The sequence below is a fragment of the Mustela erminea genome, chromosome 4 (assembly GCF_009829155.1).
Source record: "Mustela erminea isolate mMusErm1 chromosome 4, mMusErm1.Pri, whole genome shotgun sequence".
NCBI lineage: Eukaryota > Metazoa > Chordata > Mammalia > Carnivora > Mustelidae > Mustela > Mustela erminea.
In genome coordinates this window covers 148,033,049-148,059,934 of record NC_045617.1, presented here as the reverse complement: position 1 = coordinate 148,059,934, position 26,886 = coordinate 148,033,049, and the positions used below count along the sequence as shown (strand labels likewise).

Here is a 26,886-nt window from a genome sequence, read left to right as displayed (position 1 = left end):
GAAAGCGAGCAGAGCATGTCCACGGGGAAAGAACAGATCGTTTGTAGTTGGTGCCCTGAAAACTAGCTCACTGAATGATGAAAATTAAACTGGATCCCAACCCTCTCCATCGCCTGCAAAGGTGGAATCTAAATGAATTAAATGCCTAAGAGCATAAGGTAAACTCCAAAGCTTGTAAATACACAAATAAGTCAATAAAAGAGAACTTCAAGTAAATCCTATAGGCACAAGTCATAATTAAACTAACAATTTTGATTATGTTAGAATTAAAGTTTGCTGTTCAATTAAGGATCTATGACAAAGTTACCTCATTTGTGAGGAGATACTTGAAATATCAAAAACCCACAAAAAATTAATAGGTAAACTATATAAACATCTGAAAAAGCAACAAAAAATGTAACTGACTCAGTAGAAAAATCAACAAAGGATATCATCGGACAGTAGGCAGAAAACTGCAATGCTAATAATCATTTAAAGAGATGTACAACTCAGTTCCCGAAATGGACAAATAAAACAGTGAGAGGTCACTTTACTCCCTATTTGCCTGGCATAAATTAGACAGCTAGATAAAAGCAAGCACAGGCAAGTTCATAAGACATAAACACTGGGACATGGGGGGAAAAACAAAAACAAAAACAAAAACCCCTCTCAGGCACTGATGCAGGATTCTACACGCTGAAGTCACTAGGCGGGGTATCTGGTACCACTTAGCAACTACTGGAATTTGGGAGTCTTTCACTGAGAGGGTGAAAAAGTATGCACACTGTGGAGGGGTGCGCTGCTCTCGTTAGGATTCAGCTGAGTCAGAAACACAGCAGCAAAGAAGGGTCTTCTTCGCAGCAGATCACAGCCTCAGAGCCGGCCAGCTCTCCACCAATACCCCCAGATGTTCACCATCAGGAACAAAGGCATTAATTACGATTTATTCTTCCAATGGAATGGACGCTACGGCATGTATCCACACAGATAACAAAAACCAATATCCCGCGGGGTAAAAAGCAAGTGACAAAAGGCTAGACATAAATGGGCAGTGCAGCAAGACAGCACCTGACGTCCGTCCTTAAAAATGCATTTAAACGACACCGTACTGCATCTAGTATTTTGAAAAGTAACTTTTAATATTTTTAATCAAAACGGGTTCTGGGAGACGACACCCCATCTTCAGAAGCACTGCTGACTCTCAGAGGGATGAGCAGTGAGTTCTTCCTCCAGTTTGTCCCCTTGGATTTCTCCCACCACAATTTGGAGCAAACACAGTCAGATGTGAACGTTTAAAGATCTGGGAGTTGGATATGCAGGCTTCCATTACTTTTTCTTTCTTTCTTTCTTTTTTTTTTCCCCCTTTGAAGCCTCTGAGGAAAGCCCAGCGGCTACACAAGCACGAGGCCGGGAGGGGTCCGCGGTTCCCGGATCACCCACTCCGCGGGGGTCTCTACGCGACTCACCTCTTTCCTGCCGACTCAGACGAGGGGTCTCCATCTTTATCCCCTGACGAGTCCACCACGACCAGCTCCTTTGCCAGGACTCCCCACCTTACAAACGAGAAAAACCTCGGCGGGGAGCAGCCGGGCTCCCCAGCGTTCCGACCTGCCGGGTGGGAGGACTCCGGGTCCGAGCGAAAGCACCTTAGCAATAGATCCCAGACGGCGGCACACGAGTCGCGGCGATGGCGCATGCGCAGCTTTTGAAGGCCGGAGGGGGCGGAGCCGGTGCTGCGGGGCGGGGCCGGCGCTGGGGGCGGACCTCCTGCGGCAGGAGGCGCCAGTACTTTTCCCGACGACCGGGCTGGGCTTGGAGGGGCGGGGGAGCTCGGCGGATGCTGACGCCTGATCCGGTCTCGCGAGGTCTCCCCAGACCCATCACCCCTACTCCGGTCGGTGGTGGAGTCTGCGCAGAGGACCCCTGGCTTGGAAGCGGGGAGCCCCACGGCCCTGCAGCCGCTGGGGGCACACACCCTTCGGGGATTTGCCTGCCGCCCAGGATCCAGTGGAGAGGCTCCCGTGAGGGTGGGACCTTGAAGGCCCTCAGGACCCGCCTCAGGAGAGAAGGGGGTGCCCCGTCCTCCTTGAGGCTCATGGGGTAAGGGGATCTGGGTAAGGCCAAAGAAGTGACACCTCTGGGGGAGAGGTCCCTTCAGTATCACTGCCGAAGTTCAAGATGTCAACTCTGTGCCTGGGCTCCCCTTGCTCACATCCCCTTTTAATTTGCCTGGGGGCAGGCTGGCTTTGGTGTATTCCTCAAAAGCTCTCCAGAAAACCACAGTGGGCTGCAAAAGTTAAGAACCACCTGATCTGGGCCAAGTCCCACACAGTAGTGAATGTTTATTCGTTGTCATCACTGAAATCGGGTTAATATTTTTCTGGAGGGTTGGAGGCCCAGAGAAGGGATTGAGTTACCCAGGATCCCACAAAGATTATGCGATGGCGGCCCAAGTAGTCCTCTTCAGCAGGTCATGTCAGAGAAGGTGCTTTGCAATTGTCACATCGATTAACAGAAGAGGCCCATTTATTGTGTTACATACCTGTTGCTTTGTACCTGATTATTGCTCCAGCATTACCCTTGAGGGAACAGAACCCAGAAGGCTGGTGTCACCCACTTGTAAGTCAAATCAGAAATCAGACATAGATCTGGCTGTACCACAGAAAGATGAGAATTTAAACCTCACTTACTGTCTGTAATGGATCCAGGTGTCCAAGAAACTAAAGCAGGCTCTTAGGATGGGCACCAAGATGCAAAAGGAAAATAAAAAAAAAAAAACCAGTCACTTCCTCAGAGAGATTAGGCATTGGAAAAAAGAGACACAGAGAGTCAGATGGCTGAGCTGCAGGGCGGAGGGGAAGGAAATGAGCTCTGAAGACCGCAGGCCATGCCTCTGGCCTGGAGTGAGGAAACACCGGATTCCTAGAATAGAAGAGGTTGGATCACTTTTACTTGACCAGAGAAATTCAGTATAAGCTCGAGGAGTGTAGCAGATTTTCTTGGCCACATGCTCATTAACATGCTAATCAAACGCCTTCCTGAACATCAGACCTCTGTCTTCCTTATTCCTGGTGAAGAAGAGAATTTGGGGTGAAGGGCCTGAGGTGTTTCCTGCACTTCCAATTCAGCTGCTGGCAATTCTTTTCCTTCTCTGGGAGTCCCAGGGAACCAGTGCAGACTCCGCTCAAGGCTGGTGTTATGGGTGGGCATGTGTTCTGAACCAAAGATTCACAACAGCAGTGTTTCGGTTTCAAAAAGGAAAGAAAACTTTATTATTATTACAGAAAGCTACAGAAACAGATGAGCAGAGGAATCTACACAGAGATGAGGTTAATAGTAGGCAAATAAATAAGAATAAGGCAGAGTTACATCAGATTGGGTCCTTACACATCCTGCTGCATCTGCCGGGGAAGCCCGGTGGAGACGGCAGGGCTGCAGTCCTGACTGGGAGGCCTGGGCAGAGCGTCCTCCCCTCGGTCAAGACTTCCGACTCACTGTCCCCATAAGGGCCAGATTTGTAGAGCACATAACAGGGTTTGAAATTAAACATTTGTTCACCTACGTGTAATTTGGAGCGAGCTGCCTTTCCGTGTTCTCACATTTCTGTGTCATCAAGGATCCCGGCTGTGTGTCTGCCCCCACTCCTGGATGCCACCCTGGGGGGCCGGCCCCCCTGGAGCAGGAGGGGACGCGAGCCAAGATTTGTAGCTCTTGGTGTTTGGAACAGAAGGGCCAGTTCTGACCTGGAGGCCAGCTCATAAACTCTTAAGTAACCAGGCTCCCAGAGTTATTCACACAGCACGAGTCTCAGGCATGTCTTGGCCTGCCTGTGAACCTGAAAGCACAGGAGGTCGGTTCTGCAGGACAAATCACAGAAGCATCTAGCCATATAGAAGAGCATGAGAGGCAGAGTTTAGAGAGCGGGTGTGAGGATCAGTTCTGAGTCCCAGGGGCTGTGGCTGTTTGTGTGGGCAAAGAGTGGAACTACTGATGTTGCCAGGAGTTCCAGTAGACCTTGTCTCTGGGGAGAAACTGGGACTGAATCTGCTACGGGCCAAGGAGTCAGAGTGTCTCTGAATCTCTATCCCTCCTTTAGTTTAGATGTAGAGACTTTAACCAATAAGTTTCTAATGATAGATTGCAAAAATTGTCCTGAATTCATCTCATCCTGTTTCTGTTTGTACACTTTTGCTTTTGTGACTTTGCAGCTTCTCCCATCAAGAAGTGAATGTATTTCTCTGGCCCTTAGATCTGGGCTTGGCCAAGTGATTTAACAAATGTAACCTAAGCAGATGCCTCAAAAGAGCCGGGTGTTTTGCAATTTGTCCCCCTTTTGGTTCTCTTACAGCCCTGAACAACCATGGGAAAGAGGCTAAGCTCGCCTGCTAACAGGAGGAGGCGCTCCAGGCAGCAGCCTGCCAACCCCCAGACTTGGGCGGAGGCCACGCAAGATCTCCTAGGGCCAGCTGATTCTCCAGTTGTTGTGGACACACGAGAAGGCACAATAGGGTTCAGCCACATACAGCCCTGACTACAAGAACCTCCAGCTGACCTGCACCATTGTGAATCTAATAACTGATAGCAGGGTTAAACAACAAAGTTTTGGAGCGGTTTCATGCAGAAATTGACACGCATTCAGCGGATAGTCTTGAATTAGTCTCTTTTTTGGTTGTTTTTGTTTTTTAAAGATTTTATTTATTTGACAGAGAGACAGAGATCACAAGCAGGCAGAGAGGCAGGCAGAGAGAGAGGGGGAAACAGGCTCCCCACCGAGCAAAGAGCCCAACTCGGGGCTCGATCCCAGGACCCCTAGACCACGACCCGAGCTGAAGGCAGAGGCTTAACACAGAGCCACCCAGGCACCCCTTGAATTAGTCTTTTACAACAGTGACAGGTGTTGTTTCCGAAGTAAAATCCCAGATGCATCCAGCTTCTTGTCCCTTGCCCCTTCAGCACCTTAATTTTAAAAATTCTGTATCTCTCCCTTTCTTACACGAGGAAACATTAATGAAGTGATCTCCTTCCAGGGATGTTTTCGTCTCCAAACTGCAACATTCTCCACTCCCCATCTCCTGGGATGGGTTCTCCCATGTGACCTCGCCCACGGTTTCCATGTTACAAAAGCCCCCCAAGGTTCCCAGCTCCTACAGGGGTCAGCCAATGATGGCCAGAGCTATAGGAACAGAAGAGCAGACAGAGGAAGTGGAGGAAGGGGAAAAGAGGGCGCAAGAATGTATCAAGTCTTTTGGGGCACCTGGGTGGCTCATGGGTTAATCCACTGCCTTGACTCAGGTCATGATCTCAGGGTTCTAGGATCGAGCCCCGCATTGGGCTCTCTGCTCAGCGGAGGCCTGCTTCCCCCATCTCTCTGCCTGCCTCTCTGCCTGCTTGTGATCTCTCTCTCTCTCTCTCTCTGTGTCAAATAAATAAATAAATAAAATCTTAAAAAAAAAAAAAAAGAATACATCAAATCTTTTAACCAAATGTTTATATACTGGGACTCAGGCAACCCTGAGGAAAAACAAGAAAGCTGAAGACACAATTACATACAATGATGTCATTTGAACATTACTTGTATTTGCACAAACAACCCAAAAGCATATGTGACTATGCGATTGCTACAGTCATTTAAAACCACATATTAAAATAATGTTTAATGTCATGGGGAGGAGCTCGCACTGAGAAAAACAAGATCTAACATACACATGGGGAAGGTGGATTACCGCCATGGTGGGAGTGTTTGTTCCTTGGAACTGGGAGTATAATTTACTTTAGTTTACAGTATTCCACAATAAATACCTGTGAGTTTAATCATTTGGTATCTGTATCTATTTCTGTATTTATTTACAGAAAGAGGCCAAGAGAGAGGAAGGTGGTGGTGCTTGCTGTCTCTGAAAAGCTGAGCTGAGACTGGGAAGGGGGTGCAGGTGGTAGCTAGGAGGGGCCCCCAGGGCAGGCGTGCTGGGACAGGGAATGCGGACCTGACCCGATTACCGCTGTGAACACGTCGGTTCCATTTCACTGGATGTTGTTTGAGGCTACATGTAGAAGTCATCCCAGAATTGTTCCTCTGCAGGTCATTTGGTTGGAGACTCTATCCATCCACCCCATTCCCTCCTTGGCTGAAGATTCCCTCCTGGGATGTGAATCGCCACCCACCTCTTGTCTGCACAGCTGGTGACCAGAATGAGCTCACCCAGCTTCAGAAAAAACAGAGGCTTAAAGGCTGCTCTGAACCTAGAACTCAGCACGCTCAAAAGCCCAAAACAACCTTGGCCCTCTCCAGGACCAAAGAGAAGACCACAATGTACGGAAGGTGAGAGGCAGGAAAGGTAGATGACTCATTCAGGAAGGCAAGGCCTGTGAGGCCAGCATTCGCCTTCTGGGCCACGGTGAGTTTAGGTGCACAGACTCTGGGTGGGTTGCTCAGTTGTATTCCTCTGGCTCCCTCAATTGCTGTCTCTCCTTCCTGCTGTGCCCTGTCCCTGGTCCTCTGCTGCAGGACCACAGACACCACACATAACTGAACTTGCATGCAACTGCAGTAGGAGATGTCTAGGAGGTCTGAAGAAGGGGCACTGGGGGCCCTCTTCTTTTCTGGCTAAGTACGAACGGGCTACTGCACGCAGCCTCTGCCCATTGGTTCTTGCTAATGCAATGCGAGCAGGAAGCCATATAGTAGGTTTTCGGAAGCTACATAAAAATTAGCTGTTACCCGCAGGCCCTTTGCTCTACATCTATGTCCCTTTCTCCACCCTACATCTTGGAATGTGGCCTGGCCCAGTGCGGAGTGTCCTCCTAATGTTGGCAGGGCCTAGAACCGAGTACCCTGCTCAGAGAAAAGTCCATACCGTTAAACACTTAGATTGCTAAGCAAGAAAGAATGATGATAAACGTTCAACTAAAAAAAATGTTTTTTATTAACAAAATAAACCTTTGTAAACCATAAGGAAAATTAAGATACAATGAGAAACTGGAGTGCAAGCAAGTTATAGAACAAAAGATAAGTTCTGCTAGTCCTTAACAGGAAGAAATGCTACTATATTAGACAAACCATTAGCTACTGTAATAGAGGTTTTTTAAAAAAGAAAACAGGAAATAAAATGAAAGTCTGAAAGAGCATAGACAGGAAATATTAGTTTTGAGAGCAATTTGAAGAATTATGTGCAAATACATTTGAAAACTTTGATAAATTGCTTTTTAAAAGAAACTGAATGACCTGACAGATTCAAGAGGAAATGAAAATCTAAACAAACCCATATATACAAATAAAGTTCAGCAAGTTACAGAACACCAGTTCAATACATGGAAACAAAACAAATAAGGAGTAGATGATTTTATGGTTACTTTTTTTTTTTTTTTTTTTTTTAAGGAATAGCAACTCACTGTGTCCTGGAAGATTGGATTAGTTTCCATTGAACAGAAAACCCAAAATGATAGTGGCTGAAACAAGTTCATATCTCTCCCATGTTGACAGTCCAGAAAATGTAGAAAGCCCAAGAAATCCATAGAATCCAGGGCTGGTATAGAACCTCCACAAATTTACCAGCTTCCTGTTAGCCACACTTCCGCCATCTGTAGAATCTAGGACAGCTTCTAAAGACCCAGCCATCACACCTCAATCATTTATGTTGTTTGTGGCTTGGCTGACTTTACTATGATCTTGCCATTAGTCAACTCAGCCATGATAATTTAGGTTGAACATGGAATGTTCTCTTCAAAGTTGACCCAGCTAGAGCTAAGGTCTATTTGGTCATAGAAGAATCATAACAAAGTCTGCCAACGATCATGCCAGTGGTAACTATTTGCTGAGATCTTAAACTATTTCAAGATACCTGGCTTGGCACAGTCTAGAAAATACCAACTTCTTTTCCAGTACCGAGTCCCCCAAGTAAATCTGTTATTATTCTGAATCTCCTTCCCATTTGAAACATAGCCCTGTACGCCAATTTCTCTCATAGGTGATGTGTTACTGCAACAGGCAGAGCTCACCAGGTCTGGAAGGCATCTGTCCTCACTGCATCATCGGAGCTATGCCAGAGGTTGGAAGAGTCACTCTGTTGGCTCTCCTGCTTTTTCTCACAGCTGGTAGGGACAACTGCAATTTCCCTCACCCCCCACCCATGAGTTCCTATGGCACTGAACAAACTGGGAGAACTCAGACCTCCTGACCTCTGGGTCACCCTGCAGGTCACCCCAAAACTCTTGGAAATCAAAGCTCTGAACCCACTGAGGGGCTTGGGGGTTGGAGAAGACAATGCATGATCATTGCTATTATCTGGCTTCCCCAGCTCAGGCTGACCATCTGTGGTATTTTTGCCATTGTTCTATCCATTCATTCAAAGCAAATTTATTATGTAGCCACTAAAAGCCCAGCACGGTTCTGAGTACAAGAAGTGAAGAAAACAGACCAGGTTTCTGCCCCCACAGGATTAACATTCTATTTTCTATGCTAGTTAAACCAAGAAGGAGATTTTACTTCTTTCCTTACTCGTCTGGGGGAGGCAGGAACAAAGGAGAATGTTGATAAACCCGGAAATAGGGCCGGACAGTATCAGAGAAGGAGGCCTTTGGGAAGGTAAAGATGTGGGATCCAGTGGTCATGTTGTAAAAGGATACAAGTCCGACATCACAGTCCAGAAAAATCCCCACAACCAGAGGCTGCTCCACCAGGGAAAGGGAAGTTATGGGACAGGTAAGTGCTAAGTAGCCTTTCTTTTTGCACAGTCTAATGGCCCAGAATCCAGACTGAGGCTTCTGCATCAAACCAACGTCCCTGTGAACACTGTCCAGACAGACTCCCAAGTCCCACCCAGTTCCTTCTCCCACATCCACTTCAAAGTAATGTTTTCCTGAAATGAAGCCTTCACAGCCCAAAATACAGGGTAAGATACTAAATCTCTTAGAAGAATTGTCCAGATTCTCCTGGGGGCATCCACGGGTCACTTGTCTCCGATCCTCAGACAGAATGAGCTCCCGATGAGCTGTATCTGGATCCAGAGTCACATTGACTGAAAACGATAAATAAGTAAGTAGATAAATAAATAATTTTTTGTTGCCAGGAGCACAGTTTAATTTAAATAAAACCAGCCTGTCCTCAGATCCAAGCATTGTCTCTTACTAGCCCTGACAGCTTAGACAAGTCACTCTCTAAGACTCAGTTTTGTTACATAGGAAGTAGAAATTATCCTATCTGGCACAAAGAATAGTGGGAGAACTGAATGAGATCATGTATGTTCAGTGCTGAGTAAAATTCCTGGAATATAGTAAGTGCCCAGTCAGTGGTAATGATAAGGATATCATCTTCAGGGTGCCTGGGTGGCTCAGTGGATTAAGCCGCTGCCTTCAGCTCAGGTCATGATCTCAGGGTCCCGGGATCGAGTCCTACATCGGGCTCTCTGCTCAGCAGGGAGCCTGCTTCTCTCTCTCTCTCTCTCTGCCTGCCTCTCTGCCTACTTGTGATCTCTCTGTCAAAGAAATAAATAAAATCTTTAAAAAAAGAAAAAAATAATAATATCATCTTCATCAGCTCCACTGTCTTAGTCACTCAGAGGAGTCAAGGAAAAGAACTAACCAGAGTTGACATGGTTACTGTCCTCTCCAAACCCAATGGGAAATACTAGAGGAGACCACAGGGCAAAAAGAAGCAGAGTTAAGAGTCCCAAGTTCCTCCCTACTGCCTATCACTTGGAGATCTGCCTTCCTCTGCCTCTGGTCACACTCTCCTGCAATTACAGTGCCCTCCACCTGCTTCTGAGGGCTCCAGGGACGTGATGGTTCCGTACTTATGCCTAGCCCTGGCTGCTTCACTGTTCCTTGGTAATGACCCCAGTCTTCACCTCTGTAGGTAATTCCTTTATTAAATGCTATCTGATCAGTTCTTATCACGAGCCTGATTCAAAAAAATTTGAGGTTTCAATTGATACTCTTTTTTTTTAAAAGATTTTATTTATTTATTTGACAGAGAGAGATCACAAGTAGGCAGAGAGGCAGGCAGAGAGAGAGAGGAGGAAGCAGGCTCCCTGCTGAGCAGAGAGCCCAATGCGGGACTCGATCCCAGGACCCTGAGATCATGACCCGAGCCGAAGGCAGCGGCTTAACCCACTGAGCCACCCAGATGCCCCCAATTGATATTCTCTTAATGATACAGGAAAACCCGAGTTAAGAAATTAAAATGCTTACAGGTTGGCAATACCACTTGAAGATGAAGATATCGATTAGATTTTTAAAATTTTACCTCAGCAAGTGGAGATGCAACGTGGGGGGGTTGGGGAGTAGGAAAAGAATAAATGAAACAAGATGGGATTGGGAGGGAGACAAACCATAAGAGACTCTTAATCTTGCAGAACAAACAGGGTTGCTGGGGGGACGGGGGTCGGGAGAGGGTGGTGGGGTTATGGACTTGCGGGGATGTGTGCTATGGTGAGTGCTGTGAAGTGCGTAAACCTGGTGATTCACAGACCTATACCCCTGGGGCTAATAATACATTATATGTTAATTTAAAAATTTTAAAATTTTTTACCTCAGATTGCTTATAAGTGACACATACAACAAAAAGACACAGGAAGGTTGACAGTTAAAGGATGGATAATATAGTTATAAAGCTGTTACAGTTATATAATTATATCAAATGATATTAAGTCAGAGTATTATCAAGGATGAAAAGGGTTACCTAACAGAGAAAAATACATTAATTCACTAGGAAGATATCCTAATTCCAAATATGCATGCACTGATAATGTAGTGTCAAAATATACTAAGTAAAAATTACAGAATTATAAGGAGAAACTGACAACTCTACAATCATCATGAGATATTTTAACATTCTTTTTCTCCATAATTGATAGATCAAGCAGACAAAAAAGGAAAGATATAGAAGATCTGAACAACCCAACAAGCCCAATCTAATAAATACATGTAAAGCTCAGCAATTAATAAACAGAGAATATGTACTTTTCTCCAGTATAGATGGAATATGTACTAACTGAGTAAAAACTAGTCAGAAAGCAAGTCTGAACAAATTCCAGTGATTCTATATTGCACAGATCATGTTCTCTCACCTCAATACAATTAGGTTAGAAATCAATTTAAAAAGATCAATAAAAAAAAATTCTCAATATTAGGAAATTTAAATGCTTCTAAATCATAATATGATGATATACAGACTTGAACAATAATAAAATGCTACATATTAAAAAATTATACAATGAAGCTAAGGTGGAATTTTCCAGAAAATTGATAACCTTTAAGTACTTATTTTAGAAAAAGAAAAAAAGCTGGAAATTAAGGAGCTAACTATGCAGGTTAAAATAGGAAAAGAACAGAGAATGGGGCTCCTGGTTGGCTCAGCAGGTTGAGCATCCAACTCTTGATTTAGGCTCAGGTCATGACCTCAGGGTCATGAGATCGAGCTCCATATGGGTCTCCGTGTTCAGTGGGAAGGCTGCCTGAGAGGCTCTCTCCCCCTCTCCCATTGCCCTTCCCCCTGCTCAGGTGCTCTCTAAATAAAAAAATAAATAATCTTAAAAAAAATTAAAAAAAGTACAGAGAAACCCAAAGAGAACTTTTTTTAAAAAGGAAAATAAGTTTAAACAATAAACCAATGAAATGAAAGAAAATTAAGAATGCAATGGAGAGGGAAAAGCCAACTATAGCTTTCATGAAAAGACTAATAACAATAGACATACTTCAAAAAAGATTTATCAAAGGAGGAAAAAAGACAAAATTGGAATGAATATAGAGATTTAAAAATTAAGAGAATTTATGGTAAACTTTATGGTACTAAGAAAGTTGAAAACATCAGCAACATGAATAACTTTCTAGAAAAACAGTTCTTCGTAAAATTCATTCAGAAGAAAAAAGAAAACATGAACAGGCCAAATGTTAAAGAAATATAATAAGGAGTTTAAAATTTACCCACAGCCAATAAAAGATGCACATACACCAAATAAAAAGGGACCTTGTCAGTTTTTAAAGAAATTCTACCAGTCAAGGGAAAATGGTAATCTCATATCAAATCTTTCAAAGAATAGAGAATTACAGAACCCTGTAACTTACAGACAAAGACATAAAAATCCTAAACAAAATAATATAAATAATAAGTCAAATTTTACATGTATGTATAATTGTATTTTTATACACCTACTTTACTTTTTATATATGTATAAATGTATATGTTGTATATTTAATATTTATCATACATATTACATATTTTACATTATATAACATATTATTAATTACACATATTAATTATATAATTGTTATATAATTATTATTTAAATAGTCATCTGATATATATCATTATATACTAGATGTCACATGGAATATATTATATCAAAAATAAATTCCCTATATATGTCAAATGTTTTAATTATATTATTAGATATATAATATTCTGTTTGTGTGTCTAATTGTATGAAAAGACTGGGATGTTTTTATTACCAACTAGACTGAGAGTCAAAAAGTCAAGGTGAGGAGCCAACATACAACGTTGTCATCAACAGAGCTGGTTGAGTATTAGTCATAGTAATGGGGAAGGAAGGTGTTTGCAGAGGGACACTTACCAGGAAAGCATATGACTCATCTAACTGGGAGGAGGTCTGACGTGTAAGCAGCCTCTCCTGACATACCTAGCGACTGTCTCCATCATCACTCCATCCCAGTCATGCTATCAGAGTATATGCGGGGACAGCTACACTTTCTTTACTTTCTAAAGTCAGGATTCCTGTTTGCCCAGGGGACTATTTGTTTAACTGCTCTATGCAAATAACCCTTATCGAGCAACATAACTGCAGCACAACAATGATCTTCATGACGAATTATTTGGCTATCAAACCTGTATGCTATATATATATATATAGCATACATATATATATATATATATATATATCAAAATTTAGCTTTTCCTGAGACTGCAACTATGGTTTAACATTAGAAAATAAATTATCATAATCACCACATAAACAGATTAATGGAGAGAAACCACATGATCCTATCAATACAACTAACTCATTGATAAATTCAATGCCCATTGATGACGACGGAGCTCTTTGGAAACAAGAGTCACAGACTTTGAAGGAAAATGTGTCTTGAAACCCTATATAGCAAAAGATAGAATGAAAATGTAAAATGTCATATGTATACCAGAGATACTAGTCATGATAAGTTGCCATGAGTCAGTAAGAGAAAGAACCCAATAGAAAAATGCTTCAATCAGAGCAGATCATGGGTAAATCACAGAAGAAGGCTAAAAGGTTAATGGACTTACAAAAGGCTCAACCTTGCTAGGGAAATCATAGAACACAAATTAAGTCCACAATTATTAGGTACTATTTCAGATCCATCAGATTATCAAAAATTATAAATTATAAGCAAAGAACCAGGGAGATATGAAACAGTCGGCGCTCTTATGTTGTCAGCAGGATATAAACTGACACAATTTCAAGATCGGCAATATCTAGTCACATTAAATGCGCACCCCTACACATCACCATTTTCAATTTAAGGTATATCCTCAGAGGAAAGCATTTACCGAACACAAGTACCCATGGAGAAGAATGTTCCCAGCGGCATGGTGTGTACCAGCAACGAACAAAACCAACTAGACATAAACTTCAGCACCTATGCCACTGAACAGTGGATTCAAAAACACAACATATTCATTTTTTTGCCACACTGCAGAGTGATTAAGAGAGTGTGTTCTGAGAGAGACTACCTGAATTTCCACTTATCCCTTGCCTCTCTGTCTTAGCTTCCTCATCTATAAAGTGAAAATGCTTCCTACAGAGAGGACTGTGGTATAAAACAGGTAACATATGTGAAGTTTTCCTCATCTGTCACGGAGAGAGGGCCTGGTATCTGTAAGTTGCTTTTCCTGGTGCTGGTGAGACTGTATGTTGCCACACTGGCCCGCGTAATGTGCACTGGGATTAACAACAAGCCCAGTGAGCCCAGGGCTGGATGTGTGCCCTCCAGCTATGAAAACGCAAGGATGGAAGGTTGCATGGCCAACGCTGTTATTGAAGCAATGTTGTGATCTCCAAGTGCTGCAAGCAGCCCGAAGCTCCAATGGTAGGGTTATGGTTACATATAATTGTGATGTACTCATGGAATATTAGCTTTTGAAAGCAACCAGTGACATTCTATATACTAAATGTTTGTTAAAAAAATAAAATAAAATAAAACCAGAAAAAGACATAACTCTTGTAACCTGGAGAAGTAAGATTAGAGAAGGGTAGAAGAAACCTTGAATTATTCTTCGTATCTATCTGTATAGTGTGATTGATTACTATTTATTTGTATTACTTTTGAAACAAGAAAGGTTTTAATAATAAGGGTTCTAAAAAAGAAAGGGGATTATCTAGTAAAAAGATGAGGTTGTTTTAGAAAGAGATTGACTTGCACAATTTTGTAATCCTGTAAAAGCTAAGAGTAGACAAATCAGCTCAGTGATCTGAATGTGATTTGCACAGAGTCCTGTTTTTTCCTTTCCTGAATCTCTTTACAGGATCAAATACAGAGTTGCTTTGTTTTGTAGTTGTTCTTATTGTTTGTTGCTAACTTGAGGGGAAAATAAATACAGGTCCATAATCGTTATCTGAACTCCCTGGGGCCAAATGCATTTTGGACTCAAAATTTTTTGTCAGTGGTGTTCTACCTCTGTTAAAAATGCAGTTGGTATTTTGATAAGGATTGCCTTCAATCTGTAGATTGTTTTGGGTACTACAGACATTTTAACAACACTTAGTCTTCCAGTCCATGAGCCTGGAATATCTTTCTATTTGTTAGTATTGTCTTCAATTTCTTTCATCAGTGTTTTATGGTTTTCAGAGTACAGATTCTGAAAACCTCCTTGGTTAAATTTATTCCTAGGTATTTTATTACTTTTGGTACAATTATAAATGGGATTGTTTCCTTAATTTCTCTTTCTGCTACTTCATTATTAGTGTAGAGAAATGCAACAGATTTCTGTATATTGATTTTGTATCCTGCATCTTTACTAAATTTAGTTCTAGTAGTTCTAGTAGTTTTTTGGTGGTGTCTGTAGGGTTTTCCATATAAGGTATCAATCATGTCATCTACAAATAGTGAAAGTCTTCTTCCTTAATTGATTTGTATCTCTTGTTTGATTGCTGTAGCTACTACTTCCAGTATCTGTTGAATAACAGTGGGGAGAGTGGAAATCTTGTCTTGTTCCTGACCGTAGGTGTAAAAGTTCTGTTTTTCCCCATTGAGTAGCATGTTAGTGATGGGTTTTTCATATATGGCCTTTATTATGTTGAGGTATGTTCCCTCTAAGCCTACTTTGTTGAGGGTTGTTATCATGAATAGATATTATAATTTGTCAAATGCTTTTTCTGCATCTATTGAAATGATCATATGGTTTTTTTACCTTTTCTCTTTTGTTGTGATGTATCACATTCTTGATTTTCCAATATCGATCCACCTTTGCACCCCAGAAATAAATCCCACTTGATCATAGCAATAGGTTTCTTTTTTTTGTTGTTATGTATTGTTAGATTTGGCTTGGCCTTCCCAGAGTCCCTGCCTTCTGATGTTCCTGCTCTTATGCAATTCCTTCCAATTGAGTGTGGGCAGGACCTGTGAAGTGCCTCTGACCAACAGAATATGGCAAAAATGATGGGATGTGACTCCTAAGATTATATTTCATTATGTGGGATTCCATCTTTCTAAAAGACATGCTCTAGAGACACTCTCTTGAGCTCACTTTGGAAGAAGTAACTGGCCATGTTGAGAAGCCCATGTGCAAGTAGTTGAGGGGTGCCTTCTAGAAGCTGAGGGCAGCCTCCAGCCAACAGCTCACAAAAAGCCAGGGCCCTATGCCCCATAATAATAAAGAAATGAATTCTGCCAACAACCTGGGTGAGCTTAGAAGAGAATCCTTCCCCCCAGCCTGGCCAACACCTTAATATGCAGCTTTGTGAAACCTTAAACAAAGGACCAACTAAGCTGTGCCCATATTTCAGACCCCGAAAATTCATGAGATAATACGTATGTGTTGTTTTAAGCTATTAAATCTGTTCACTGGAAGAGATAATACAATCTCCAAATCATTTTAGGTTAGGTCTGATTTTATAGTCAAACAAATTTTAAAGCTTTCAGTTTTTGGAGCTTTTTAAATTTTGTAATTATAAATAACATATTGCAGAAATATAGAAAGCATGGATTAATAGAATCAATGAATCCGGAAGCTCAGGCTTTGGAATTGGTAAATTTCAGTTTTCATTATGGTTCTAATATTTACGCCGGTGTTGTCTGGGTCCAAGGTCCTGAAACCATCTGAATCAAAGCCCATAATGTTCACTGATCTTTCCTACATTGCTCTGAGAGTTGACTAAAATATTAACCACAAACACTATATCCCAGACACTGTACTAAGCACTTGACACATGTTGACACACTTACTCTTCATGATAACCCAATGAAGCAGGGATTGTCCATATCTTCATTTTTTAGCTGGGGAAACTGAGGAAGTTATGTGCCTGGGGTGACCCAGCTAATACATGGGGATCAGGAATGCAAAAGGTCCGCACAGATAACCAGTACGCTGTGTCCTGTCTAAGCACTAGAGCATGCTAACAAGGGGAGGGCAAGACAGAGCCACTGAAAACCACTAAACAACCTCTCTGGCTGTAAGGCTGCCCAGGGGGCTGGCAGTGAACATGGCTATGACTTCAGGTACCTTCCATCCAGAAGCATTTAGGGCTTCTTCACATACCTTGATAGCTTCTTAACATTTTCTTCACATCAAAATAAAGCTCAGAAACACTGCACACGGCATGAAGCTCCAGAGAGTGGGCGTCTGGTCTCTCCAACGTTATAGCCCAACTCCTAGAATAAGCAGAGGCCAAGGACTCGTTCAGTGAGACAGCCCATTCACCTTTATGTACCCACACCCCTTCCCTCGTGTGCTCATATAGGACTTACCTGCGCAAAGTGTCTTTCACATCCTACAGAGAAACACAGACAAAAAGTAAGTGGAAACATCAGTATTTCATGAGGCTTGGAGCATGGGGCTGTTCTCTATATATGCTCTTTCCAAAGAAGTGAAGACACAGACTCTAGCCTCAAATCCTGATGGATACTCAGACAGAACGATTCCCACCCCAGCTGTCTGGGATATTCAGCATGGCAGGATGTGTATCAGCCTCTGAGTCTGCTGTCTTTCTGGCTGAGATATGTGGGCAGCTACGGTGTCTGCAATCACAGCCTGTGGGATGCTTCAGGACAAGGCAGAGGAGCTTTGCCCGTGCTTCCTCGGGCAAGACTTGCTTTCAGTGACCTAATCCCTTTCAGAGTGAGCCCACACCACTTATCACTATGGGTCCTTAGTGGTGAATCCGTGCACAGCCCCTGAGAATGGCCCACTAAGATGGTGGCAGCGGGTGTCACAGGGCAGTACAGCAGTCATGCTGTCCTACTGGAAGGAACTAGAACTAATAGCTCAGGCATAGTTTATCTGAATGGGGTAGATCTTCATACAGCTGAAAGAAGGCCCCATAGATCTGTGGAGGGCTCTACAAGCGAATTAGGGAAAATACTGTCCCTCGTGTTGGCTGTCCCACTCTATGACCCACCAGTCAGCTGGTGGAGGGCTTCAGGAGGCAGTTTGACAGTCAGGGTTCTGTGCACATGAATCAGAGGCAAATGGTAGCAAAAGTTACCCCATGATTCCCTTTAGCCAAGGACCCCACCATATCCATCAGAAGGGCTATATTTTTCCGAGTCACAGAAACAGATTTTTGTGATTCACTATAGACTAGCAAAGGCCACCCAATGCTGAGGTATACCTCAAAGAAACATTTCTTTCAATTCCTCATGCCCATGTGCCACCTGAATGAGGGAGGCAGCCCTCACCAATCTGCCCATGTTCCCTCCCTCTTCTTCTCTTAATAGCTCAAGAGTTCCTTCCCCCAAGGGCACAGCCCCACCTGCAGCAACTTCTGGGCTGAGCTCTGACATTTCTCCTCTAGTTGCAGGATGTGACTCCTGAGTTCTTGGCTCTTCTGTTCCAGAGTGGCCTCGTTATCTCTCAGTCTCTTCAGAGTCTGCTCTTTCTCTTTCTCCAGCCTCCACAGATGAGACTTCTCCTCTTCTTGTAGGAAGCTCTGAAGATTTTTAAAGTCAGACTGGATTTTTTGTTTCTCAATCTCTATCTTCTCCTAGAGTCAAGAGAGTATGCTCAGAAGGTAGAAACAAGCCAAACATCCATCGATGAATGAATTGGTAAAATATGGCATACAGATAATGACGTACTATGAAGACTTAAAAAGGAATGAAATTCTGACATATGCTATGATGTGGATGAATCTTGAAGACATTATGCTAAGTGAAATAAACCAGAAACAAAAGGACAAATATTATATGATTCTGCTTATATGAGCTACCTATGCTAGCCAAATTCGTAGAGGCAGAAAGTGGAACAGGGTTACAGAGAAGAAAGGAATGGGGAGTTAGTGTTTATTGGGTATAGAGTTTTAGCTTGAGATGATGAAAATGTTCCAGAGTTCAGTTTCCACTATTAGTTCCCATTCATAGACAGTGGTGATAGTTAAAGCACTTAACACCAATGAACTGTATGCTTACAAATGATTAAAATGGAAAATTTTATGTTATGTGTATTTTAACACACACAGAAGAATGTTTTCTCAGTCGTTAGAGCTGGAAGAATGTCACAGATTGCCTGCCGCCGAGTCATGCCTAGGAGGCAAGCACTGAGATGTGGGAGAGTTGTCAGGATTCTCGACAGTCACCTGACCGATTTCCTTCTTCTTCAGCCAAGATGCAGGAAGAAGGAGGGGCAGTAGTGCCAGATAGTTTAATCACGGAACTAGAGCTGAGGTCCAACACTTTATCAGTAACAGAGGAAAAAACCTGAATTTTTATTCGGGAGGTAAGGAGGTATTTCTGAGCCTGAGGGAATTTCTGGAAGCAACAGTTTGTAATAAACATCATGGAGACTGGACTCAAAAAAACAGGCTAGTAGGGAAGTCCATGGTTTCAGCAGGGGGAGGTCTGGGTGGCAGGCTTTTATCATAGTTAACTGAGAAATATTCACCACCAGTCCGGGGTCCAAGTAATCATCTTCACGTGTAAAACTGACAGAAGCCAAGGGATATAAGTCTTTTGGGGTCAGGCTTTCAAATTCAGGAGATAGAGAATTGCAATTTCCACTAGTGATTCCCCAACTCAGACAGTGTTTTGATAACTGAGAGGATGTGCTAGAAGGGTCATGGATGGGGTTTCTGTATATATTAGCTATAATCAAGATCCTACCCATGGCCCAAGATCCCAGAAATGAGGGAAGTGACAGCATCCTTGGGGAGTTTAGCATCCACACACAAAGGATCAGGGCAGAGGAAGGAAGAGACCCCTGAGAGAGGCAAAATGGTCCACCAGGCTGAGGCACTTGGCTACAAGTTGATGGGTTACATAAATACTTCCATAAAGGAATGCATCTCTGATCATGGGGAACTAGTCAGCCATGGGATCATCTTAGAGACTCCAAGTCTGCAGTTGAAGTGTATAGGTTCTTGCAAAGCTGTGACCCTCTTTATAAATCAGATAGACTTCTTTTACCAACCTCATGAGCTTGAGGACTATGAGTCTCAACCTGGAATGATTCTATTTCCTTAATGTTCACAAAGATTGACTTCTGAACCTGCAAGGCTGAGAGCCACGGCCCGCACTGTGGTAAGTGTGCCGAAGCAATAAAGTTAAGGCCTTCAAACCAGGAAGGCACTTTGAGGTATTTCAAATTTGAAGCCTGGTCAATGAGGGCTCTAACTAAAATAGACATACCAATTCTGCTTCCCGTAAGGTATCAGGGTTCCTAGCCAATTACTATTGAAAAGTTGAAGGGATCGGAAACAAAGTCTCACAGATGTAGACAACTAGAGGTATTAAAAAAATGGTTTCTTTTTGGGGTTTCATCTGGTCTGGTTTACTAAAAATAAATTATCATTGTGTTTTGCCAACCATTCCCCATGCCTGCACTCTAGGGTAGAAAAGAACTTGATTGAGAACAATAAACGCAAATTCTTACATTCCATTCGCTTATCTGCTTTGTTGTGAACAACTTCAGTTTCGTGCACTCCTCTTCTAGTTGCCTCAAATTAGTCACAGCATTCTGAAGCTTCTCCTGAAGGAAGAATCGGGTGAATAAAGTCCATTCAATTAGTAACTCTCCATTAGGCACGTTAAGGGGAACCCCAGGCCTCCAAGACTCTTAGAATAACACCAAATACACATTGAGTCATTACAGTAGTTTAGGAAGCACGCCGAAGGCTGTATGTGCAATCACAGATTTGATCCCCTTGGCGGCACAGAGCAATTGGTAGGATTCTTAAGACCATTTCTGTGCAGCAGAAACTGAGGCTTAGAAAGGGGTTAAATAACTTGCCCGAGTGCCGTAGCCCCCTCATAGATAGTTCTGAGTGGCTGCTGGAGCTGAGATGCGGTTCCAACCTTGTCTGCTACCCCAGAGCCTGAGCCATATCCACTACGGTCTTGCCAGGGAAACACTTTACACAGAACATCTCATCATCATCTTCAAGATTTTATAAAATAATGTGTTGAACCAAACATAACCCATGCCAGGGTGATGCACAGGGAATTCTGAATGTGTTATGTTCAGTTGGGAAGGGAAGACCAGGATGTCAGCTGAAGTTACCAGGAACAGTTAACGCAGGAGGGGAGCTCTGCTATCTTTGAAGAGTGGTAATTCGTGAAGCCAATCTAAAATGATTTTGTATCTATATCAAGTTTTGGGGAGATTTTTCAAAACAGTTTTTCACATTTCCATGGAAAAGAATTTGCAGCTGACCTAAATTGCTGCTTGCGATCAATTCTAAAAGATCAGCTCCTGTCTTCTGTAAACTCAGTGAGCACACTCGTTAATTCTTGAGTACTCTTGAGAAAGGGCTCTAGGAGACTTGTCAAAGACTGTATTGCCAATGCTATCCGGGGGACCCAGAACCTCACTATAAGCCCACCTCCACCTCACAGGGGCAGGAACAAAGAGCCCCACACTGGGGACATTTTCTTCAAATCTAGGCAGGACAGGGAGGGAATAAGGTAGCAGGACTGCGCCCTTTCTTCATTCCCTAGAGCAAAGGCCAGCCTTCTTTACTGCTTCTGAGTGAGAAACAGGAGTTGCCCCAAACCTCTCCCTCCACTTCATCCTCCATCAACATTTTCCAATCCTTTAGCTCCCCTTCCTAAATCTTGCTTGAAACTATCCCTTCCCCCTTCTTACAGGAATAAGCTGAATTTTACTCCTGGATACACCTTTCACTTTCAGTAAAAGGCCAGAATGCCCTTTTCGATGTCAACCTGATCCTTCAATCTGCAAATAAAACCCCTCAGAGGGCAGTACCACTCTGGGCTGCGATTTAGACTCTGAGTTGACACCACAGTTCCGGGCCAACCTCCTTTCCAAGGCCATCAGCTGGCATTCCCTACATCCGCCGCCCTGGCTATGCCCTCGCACCTATGGTCTCCTCTGCCCGGAACACCCTCTTTTCTCTCCGGGCCTCTACCTGTGGTTGACTGTTACGTGCTCTTCAGGAGTCACTTCCGGAAAGGCTGCTCAGACCCACTGCCCACCCCTTGGTGATCCTCCTCCCCATCCAACTAGCTGATTCCACGCAGCTTCTTTTACTGATTTGTCTTCCCCACTGGACTGTAGGATACCTAAAAGGTTGTATGTCTTTGTCTCCTGTGTTTTCAAAGCACATCATATGGTCTCGCCCACTGTTAAAATTACATACGTGGGGCAAAGCAATAACACAGGCAGGTGTGCGTCAGAGCACATGAAAATCCAGAGCAGGGAAACGTCCACCATAGCAAGCAAGAAAGGAGGGGGGCAAGAGTGGGACCCCCCCAGTTGAAGGTCAGGATGGACGGTCAGGACTTGACTCAAGTGAGGACCCAAAATACACTATTTCTCATATCACGAAAGATGTGACATGAAGGGTGACACGATGACAGGTATGTTTCAGGATCATCGTCTCAGGTCATAGGCTAAATAACCTCGGTCCCCAGGGAGCAGCATGGGAGCGGCACCTGCCAAAGCCTGCCAACCCACACGCTCACCTTGTAGTCCTGGCATACGTCCTCGATGAGGGCTGTGTGGTGCCCTTTGTGTCTCGGTGACCGCTCACAGCGCCAGCAGATGAGCTGGCTCTCGTCTTCACAGAACAGGTGGAGGTGCTCTCCGTGCTCCTCACATGACATCTCATGCTCCATCTCCTTGATGGCTTCAATGAGACTTCCCAGCTGCTTGTTGGGCCTCAGGCTGGTCGGTCGAAATGGAGCCCGGCAGTGGGGGCAGGGGAACGTATTGGACAATATGTCCACAGAGCCTTGGTTCTCAAGGAAGCTCATGATGCACTGATTGCAGTAGCTGTGTCCACAGCTGATGCTCACGGGCTCAGACATTAGGGACAGGCAGATGGCACACGTGGCTTCCTCCTTCATCTTCTTGGTGGCTGAGGCCATGGCTTTTCCTGACAAGTTCCAATATGGGATCTAGAGGCAGGGATGAAAATGCACAGGTATGGAAATACACCTCACCTGAGCCTCCGAGCCATGCGCTTCCTGGGAGGCCACCAGCCTCCACAGGTCCTAGAGTCTTCTCTCTAGAGAGATGAGATGGACTGGGACTAAGATGGTACATAAAATGAGGCTGTGTTGTGAAAAATGGCAGTCACGATCCCATGTGGCCACTTATATTTAAATTAATTAAAATTAAATAAAACTTAAAACTCAGTTTCTCAATCCCGCTAGCCACATGCTTAACAGCTGGGGCCACTGGAGGCTCCATGATGGCCCATATGCAACACTGATGGGTGCAGTTTTCTCAGACCCAGCACTGACAGAGACAGAGAGCAAGGAAGGCTTCCTCACCAAAGCTGTAGCAAGACAGAACTCAAGTGAGGGAATGTGAAACTCCTACTCTACAAACATCAAGAATCCTTACACCAGAACTGTTTCTTCGGGACTGGGAGCAACCCTGATGTAACTGGGTGGCCATGAAGGAGTCCCCTGAGGTCGTCAAATTTGACTCTGCTGGAACCCCACTGCCAGCTCTCTCGGCCCCCACTCCCACCCCACGGGGGACAAAAGACACCGGGTCAATAATGTCTCAACGGAGCCCCAATAACGAAAGCAAATTAGGCAACCGGAAGAACCAATGTGTCTTTGCTATTGTCCTCTCAGTCCTGAGGGAAAGATCGGGAAAAGAATGGTTGTCCCCGGGAACAGCGCTCCTGCAGAATGAGGGTGGGGACCAGCTCCCCTCCAGACCAGGACGTGGTTCTCGGGGTGACGGGAGCACGGGGGACCAGGGTGGGGGGTTTGCAGAAGCCAGGGCGTGTGGGAGGCCGCGCCCCAGAGATGTTCCGGGGGCTCGGCCTCTTGGTGTCCAGCGCCAAGGACCCGACGACGGGTGACAGGGAGGCCTGACCTGAGGCACCCACTGCGGCTGGCAGCGGCTTGGGGAACCTCGCCCTGTCCCCCGCTCCCCAGACCCGCGCCTTGGCGGGCAGGGGCGCCGAGGTGCGAGGAGCAGCCTCTGCACGGACAGGGCCAGACACGAAATCCGGGCTTCGGCTCCGGCTGCGAGGCGGCTGCCGGCATCTGAGAGCCAGGGCCGGTCTCCCGCAGTCACAGCGGATTTCCTCCGGGGACCTCCCTTCCCCGGCAGGCAGCTTCTCCCCCCGGACCACAGGCGGCTCCCCGGCGCCAGGGTACGGCGCTCCCCTCGGGAGGCCCCGAGCGTGCGGGGCGGGCGGGCAGGCGCCCTCCCTCACCGCGCAGCCCTCGGTTCCCCAGGCCTGGCGGGCGCTCCGCGGGCGCAGGAGCCGGACAGCCGCCGGGAACGCGGGCAGGGTCCCGGCGGCGCGGGCACCCGCACACGGACCCACCCCCCGCTCCCCCACCCCAGCGCGCATCTCCGCCCCCCGCCCGGCCGCGCGTGCCCACCACCCTCCCCCACCGCCGCCCGCCACGTACTCGCCGCCGCCGCCGCCGCCCGAGGCCCCGCCGCCCGCGAACTGAGAAGCGAAACTGCTGTGGGAGGCGGGTCGCGAGCGCCCGGAAGGCGGTCTGAGGAGACGCCCGCCGGCGCCCGGGAGGAGGCGCCCGCGGGGTCCCGGGGGGGAGGCGCCAGCTTTGCGCTCAGCTCGACTGGGGTTAGGGGAGACAGCGGGAGGGAAGACCCTTCTTTCACAGCCGTGAAGGGTCGGGAGAAATGAATCACCCTGTCCGCCATTTGCGACCTGAGCGAGAGCGGCTCGAATCAGGAAGCCCGGAGAGGGTCCAGATCTTTCTCCTTCCGCCACCGACCCCCTTTGGGGCCCATGTTGGTGCTGTTCTTAGGTCGCGCGCGGTTGTCCAACAGCTGAAGGGCGTGGGAGAAGGGGTGGTGGCAGGAGCAGAGTTCCGGGTGTCCCGCAGTCGGCCCGCGCCAGCCCCACTTCTCTGTCCCTCGCTCCTTTCCCTCCTCGGCCGCCCTCCTGGGATGCGGATACCGCGCTTCACCCCCGGACGCGCGGCCCAGGACTGCAAACCGGAGCCCGCGTAGCCCCGCTGCGAGTGGCCTCAGCGGGAGCCGTCACGGGACCTGCACCATGGAGGACAGGCTGTGGGGCCGGGGACTTCGCCCACACAGGGTCCTGCGGGTCCCAAACCGTGGGACACGTTCCTCTCTTCCCTTCTCAGACAGGGGTCTCTCTTAACCACTGTGCTCCCCGGGCTACTCACAGAGACTTAGGCCGCTCTGCAGCCCAGTGGCTCATCGTGTCCCGCTGGCACATGGGGTGGTGGCAGGCCCTGCGCCCAGCACAGGACATAGCTTCTCCCAAGGCAACCAGCGCACAGACGAAGACCCAGAATGAGGCCTTGAGGCATGATGCATCCTTGCTGATCCCCATGACTTTCACTGTCGTGGATGTGACTCTGGACCCAGGCAGAGCTTGTCCCAAACCTGTCTGGTCAAAGGATCATACAAAGGAAGCCAGTGGATGCCGGGGAAAAAAAAAAAAAAAGCAAACTGCCACTGCTACAGATAACAGCAAGAGAAAAGCAGCGACCTAATGACAGGGTCTGTCTTGCGACGGCCGCGGGCCAGCGCACCTTGCCTCCGTTTCCTGTTGGGTGAAGGAGGGACTAGTTCGTGCAGAGAGAGCTGCCCGCAGTGTTAGAAGAGGAGGGGAATGCAGATGAGCCTTCGGAGATATGTCCCTCAAATATGGGCCTAGAGAGAGACCCATAGGAGCTGCCGCAAGTGGAAATGCCTCTCCTCCAATGAGTGAGGCTTGGTGCAACCCTGTGAGTCTGGGATGCAGGAACAGGAGAGGGGGCACCGCAGTCTCTAAAAGCACGCACTCGGGCGGTCCCTCCCTGGGGAATAGTTGTCCTTCACATAACCCCTGGGTGCCTTCCCTCAACTCCTTCAGCGATCCCTTCTCTACCAGGGTCACTCTGGCCACCTATTTATAGTTACACTCCTCCCCATTTGGGATCCCTCTTACAGTCTCTAAGCGACTGACTCTTGGTTTTGGTTTAGATCCTGATCCCAGGGTTGTGAGACTGAGCCCCACATCAGGCTCCACCCCCGGTGGGGAGTCTCCCTGAGAGTCTCTTCCTCTCCCTGGCCCTCCTGCCTGTGCTTTCTCCTCTCTCTCTCTCTGTCTCTCTCAAATAAATAAACAAATCTTTAAAAAAGAAAAAATCCCTTCAAGTTTATTAACTTGTATTATGGCCCAGAATGTGGTCTATCACAATGAATATAACCACGTGAACTTGAAAAGAACATGGGTGCAGATGTTCAGTATAATGTTTTGTAAGTGTCAATTCATTCCAGGTGATGGATATGGTTTTTCAGATCTCCTACGTCTTTATTGATATTTTATCTAGTTATTCTGTCATTATGGAAAGAAGAATATTAAAATCTCCAGCTGTGATAGTAGAATCCTTTACTTTCCTTTTAATCCTTTCCATTTTTTACTCCATGTATCCTGGAGCTCTGTTGTTAAGCTCATACACATTTATGATCATTACATTATCCTGCTGAACTGGCCCTGTACCAATACAAATAAATTATCACTCTATCTCTGCAAATACTCTCTGTCTTCAACTCTGTCATTAATATAGACGCTCGGTCTTTTTATGCTTGCTGTTTACATAGTACATTTTTTCTACACATTTATTTTAAACTTATCTTTTTTTATATTTCAAATATTTCTCTTCTAGCAGACATATGTTCAGTTCTTCCATTTTTTAATGGATTCTAACAATCTTTGCTTTTTTAATTGGAGTATTTAGACCATTAACATTTAACATTAACCTTTACTTTTCTTCCCATACTACACTTGGCTGGCATCTCCCAGACAATAGTAAACATAAGTTGTGAGAATTAGCTTCTTACTTTATTCTTAATCTGGGGGGAAAGCATAGGTGGAAAAAGCTTTTAATAATTTATCATTAAATATATTGTTTCTTGATATACTACTATTGCATTTTAAATTATCATTATAAAAAAATAAAGTTATTGGGGCGCCTGGGTGGCTCAGTGGGTTAAAGCCTCTGCCTTTGGCTCAGGTCATGATCCCAGGGTCCTGGGATCGAGCCCCACATCAGGCTCTCTGCTCAGCGGGGAGCCTGCTTCCCTTCCTCTCTCTGCCTGCCTCTCTGTCTTCTTGTAATCTCTGTTTGTCAAATACATAAATAAAATCTTAAATAAATAAAATTATTACATTTTACTTGGATTATTAGGAGAAAATATTTTCTAGGAAAATAACATAGCAACATCTATTAATTTTGTTTCCATCTTTCTTTCACATTTTATATAACCTACATATGGGGCACATTATCGAAAATTGC

At 45.2% G+C, this 26,886-nt stretch overlaps 1 protein-coding gene across 4 annotated transcripts; it reads right to left on the bottom strand.

Annotated features, from left to right (window-relative positions):
- Window positions 1-7,326: 7,326 nt before the first annotated feature.
- Window positions 7,327-24,377, bottom strand: TRIM38 (tripartite motif containing 38). 4 transcript variants are annotated; one of them, XM_032341286.1, is made up of 7 exons: window positions 24,282-24,377; window positions 22,096-22,530; window positions 20,045-20,140; window positions 17,931-18,161; window positions 16,927-16,949; window positions 16,718-16,830; window positions 7,327-8,990 (listed from the first exon to the last, which is right to left on the bottom strand). In XM_032341286.1, the coding sequence occupies exons 2-7, from the start codon at window positions 22,498-22,500 to the stop codon at window positions 8,467-8,469; spliced, it is 1,392 nt and encodes a 463-aa protein (XP_032197177.1). In that variant the 5' UTR covers window positions 22,501-22,530; window positions 24,282-24,377; the 3' UTR covers window positions 7,327-8,466. The 4 variants fall into 4 exon arrangements, with proteins under 4 accessions (XP_032197177.1, XP_032197175.1, XP_032197176.1 ...); XM_032341284.1 differs by lacking the exon at window positions 24,282-24,377 and adding an exon at window positions 24,005-24,275; XM_032341285.1 differs by lacking the exon at window positions 24,282-24,377 and adding an exon at window positions 24,016-24,092.
- Window positions 24,378-26,886: the final 2,509 nt, after the last annotated feature.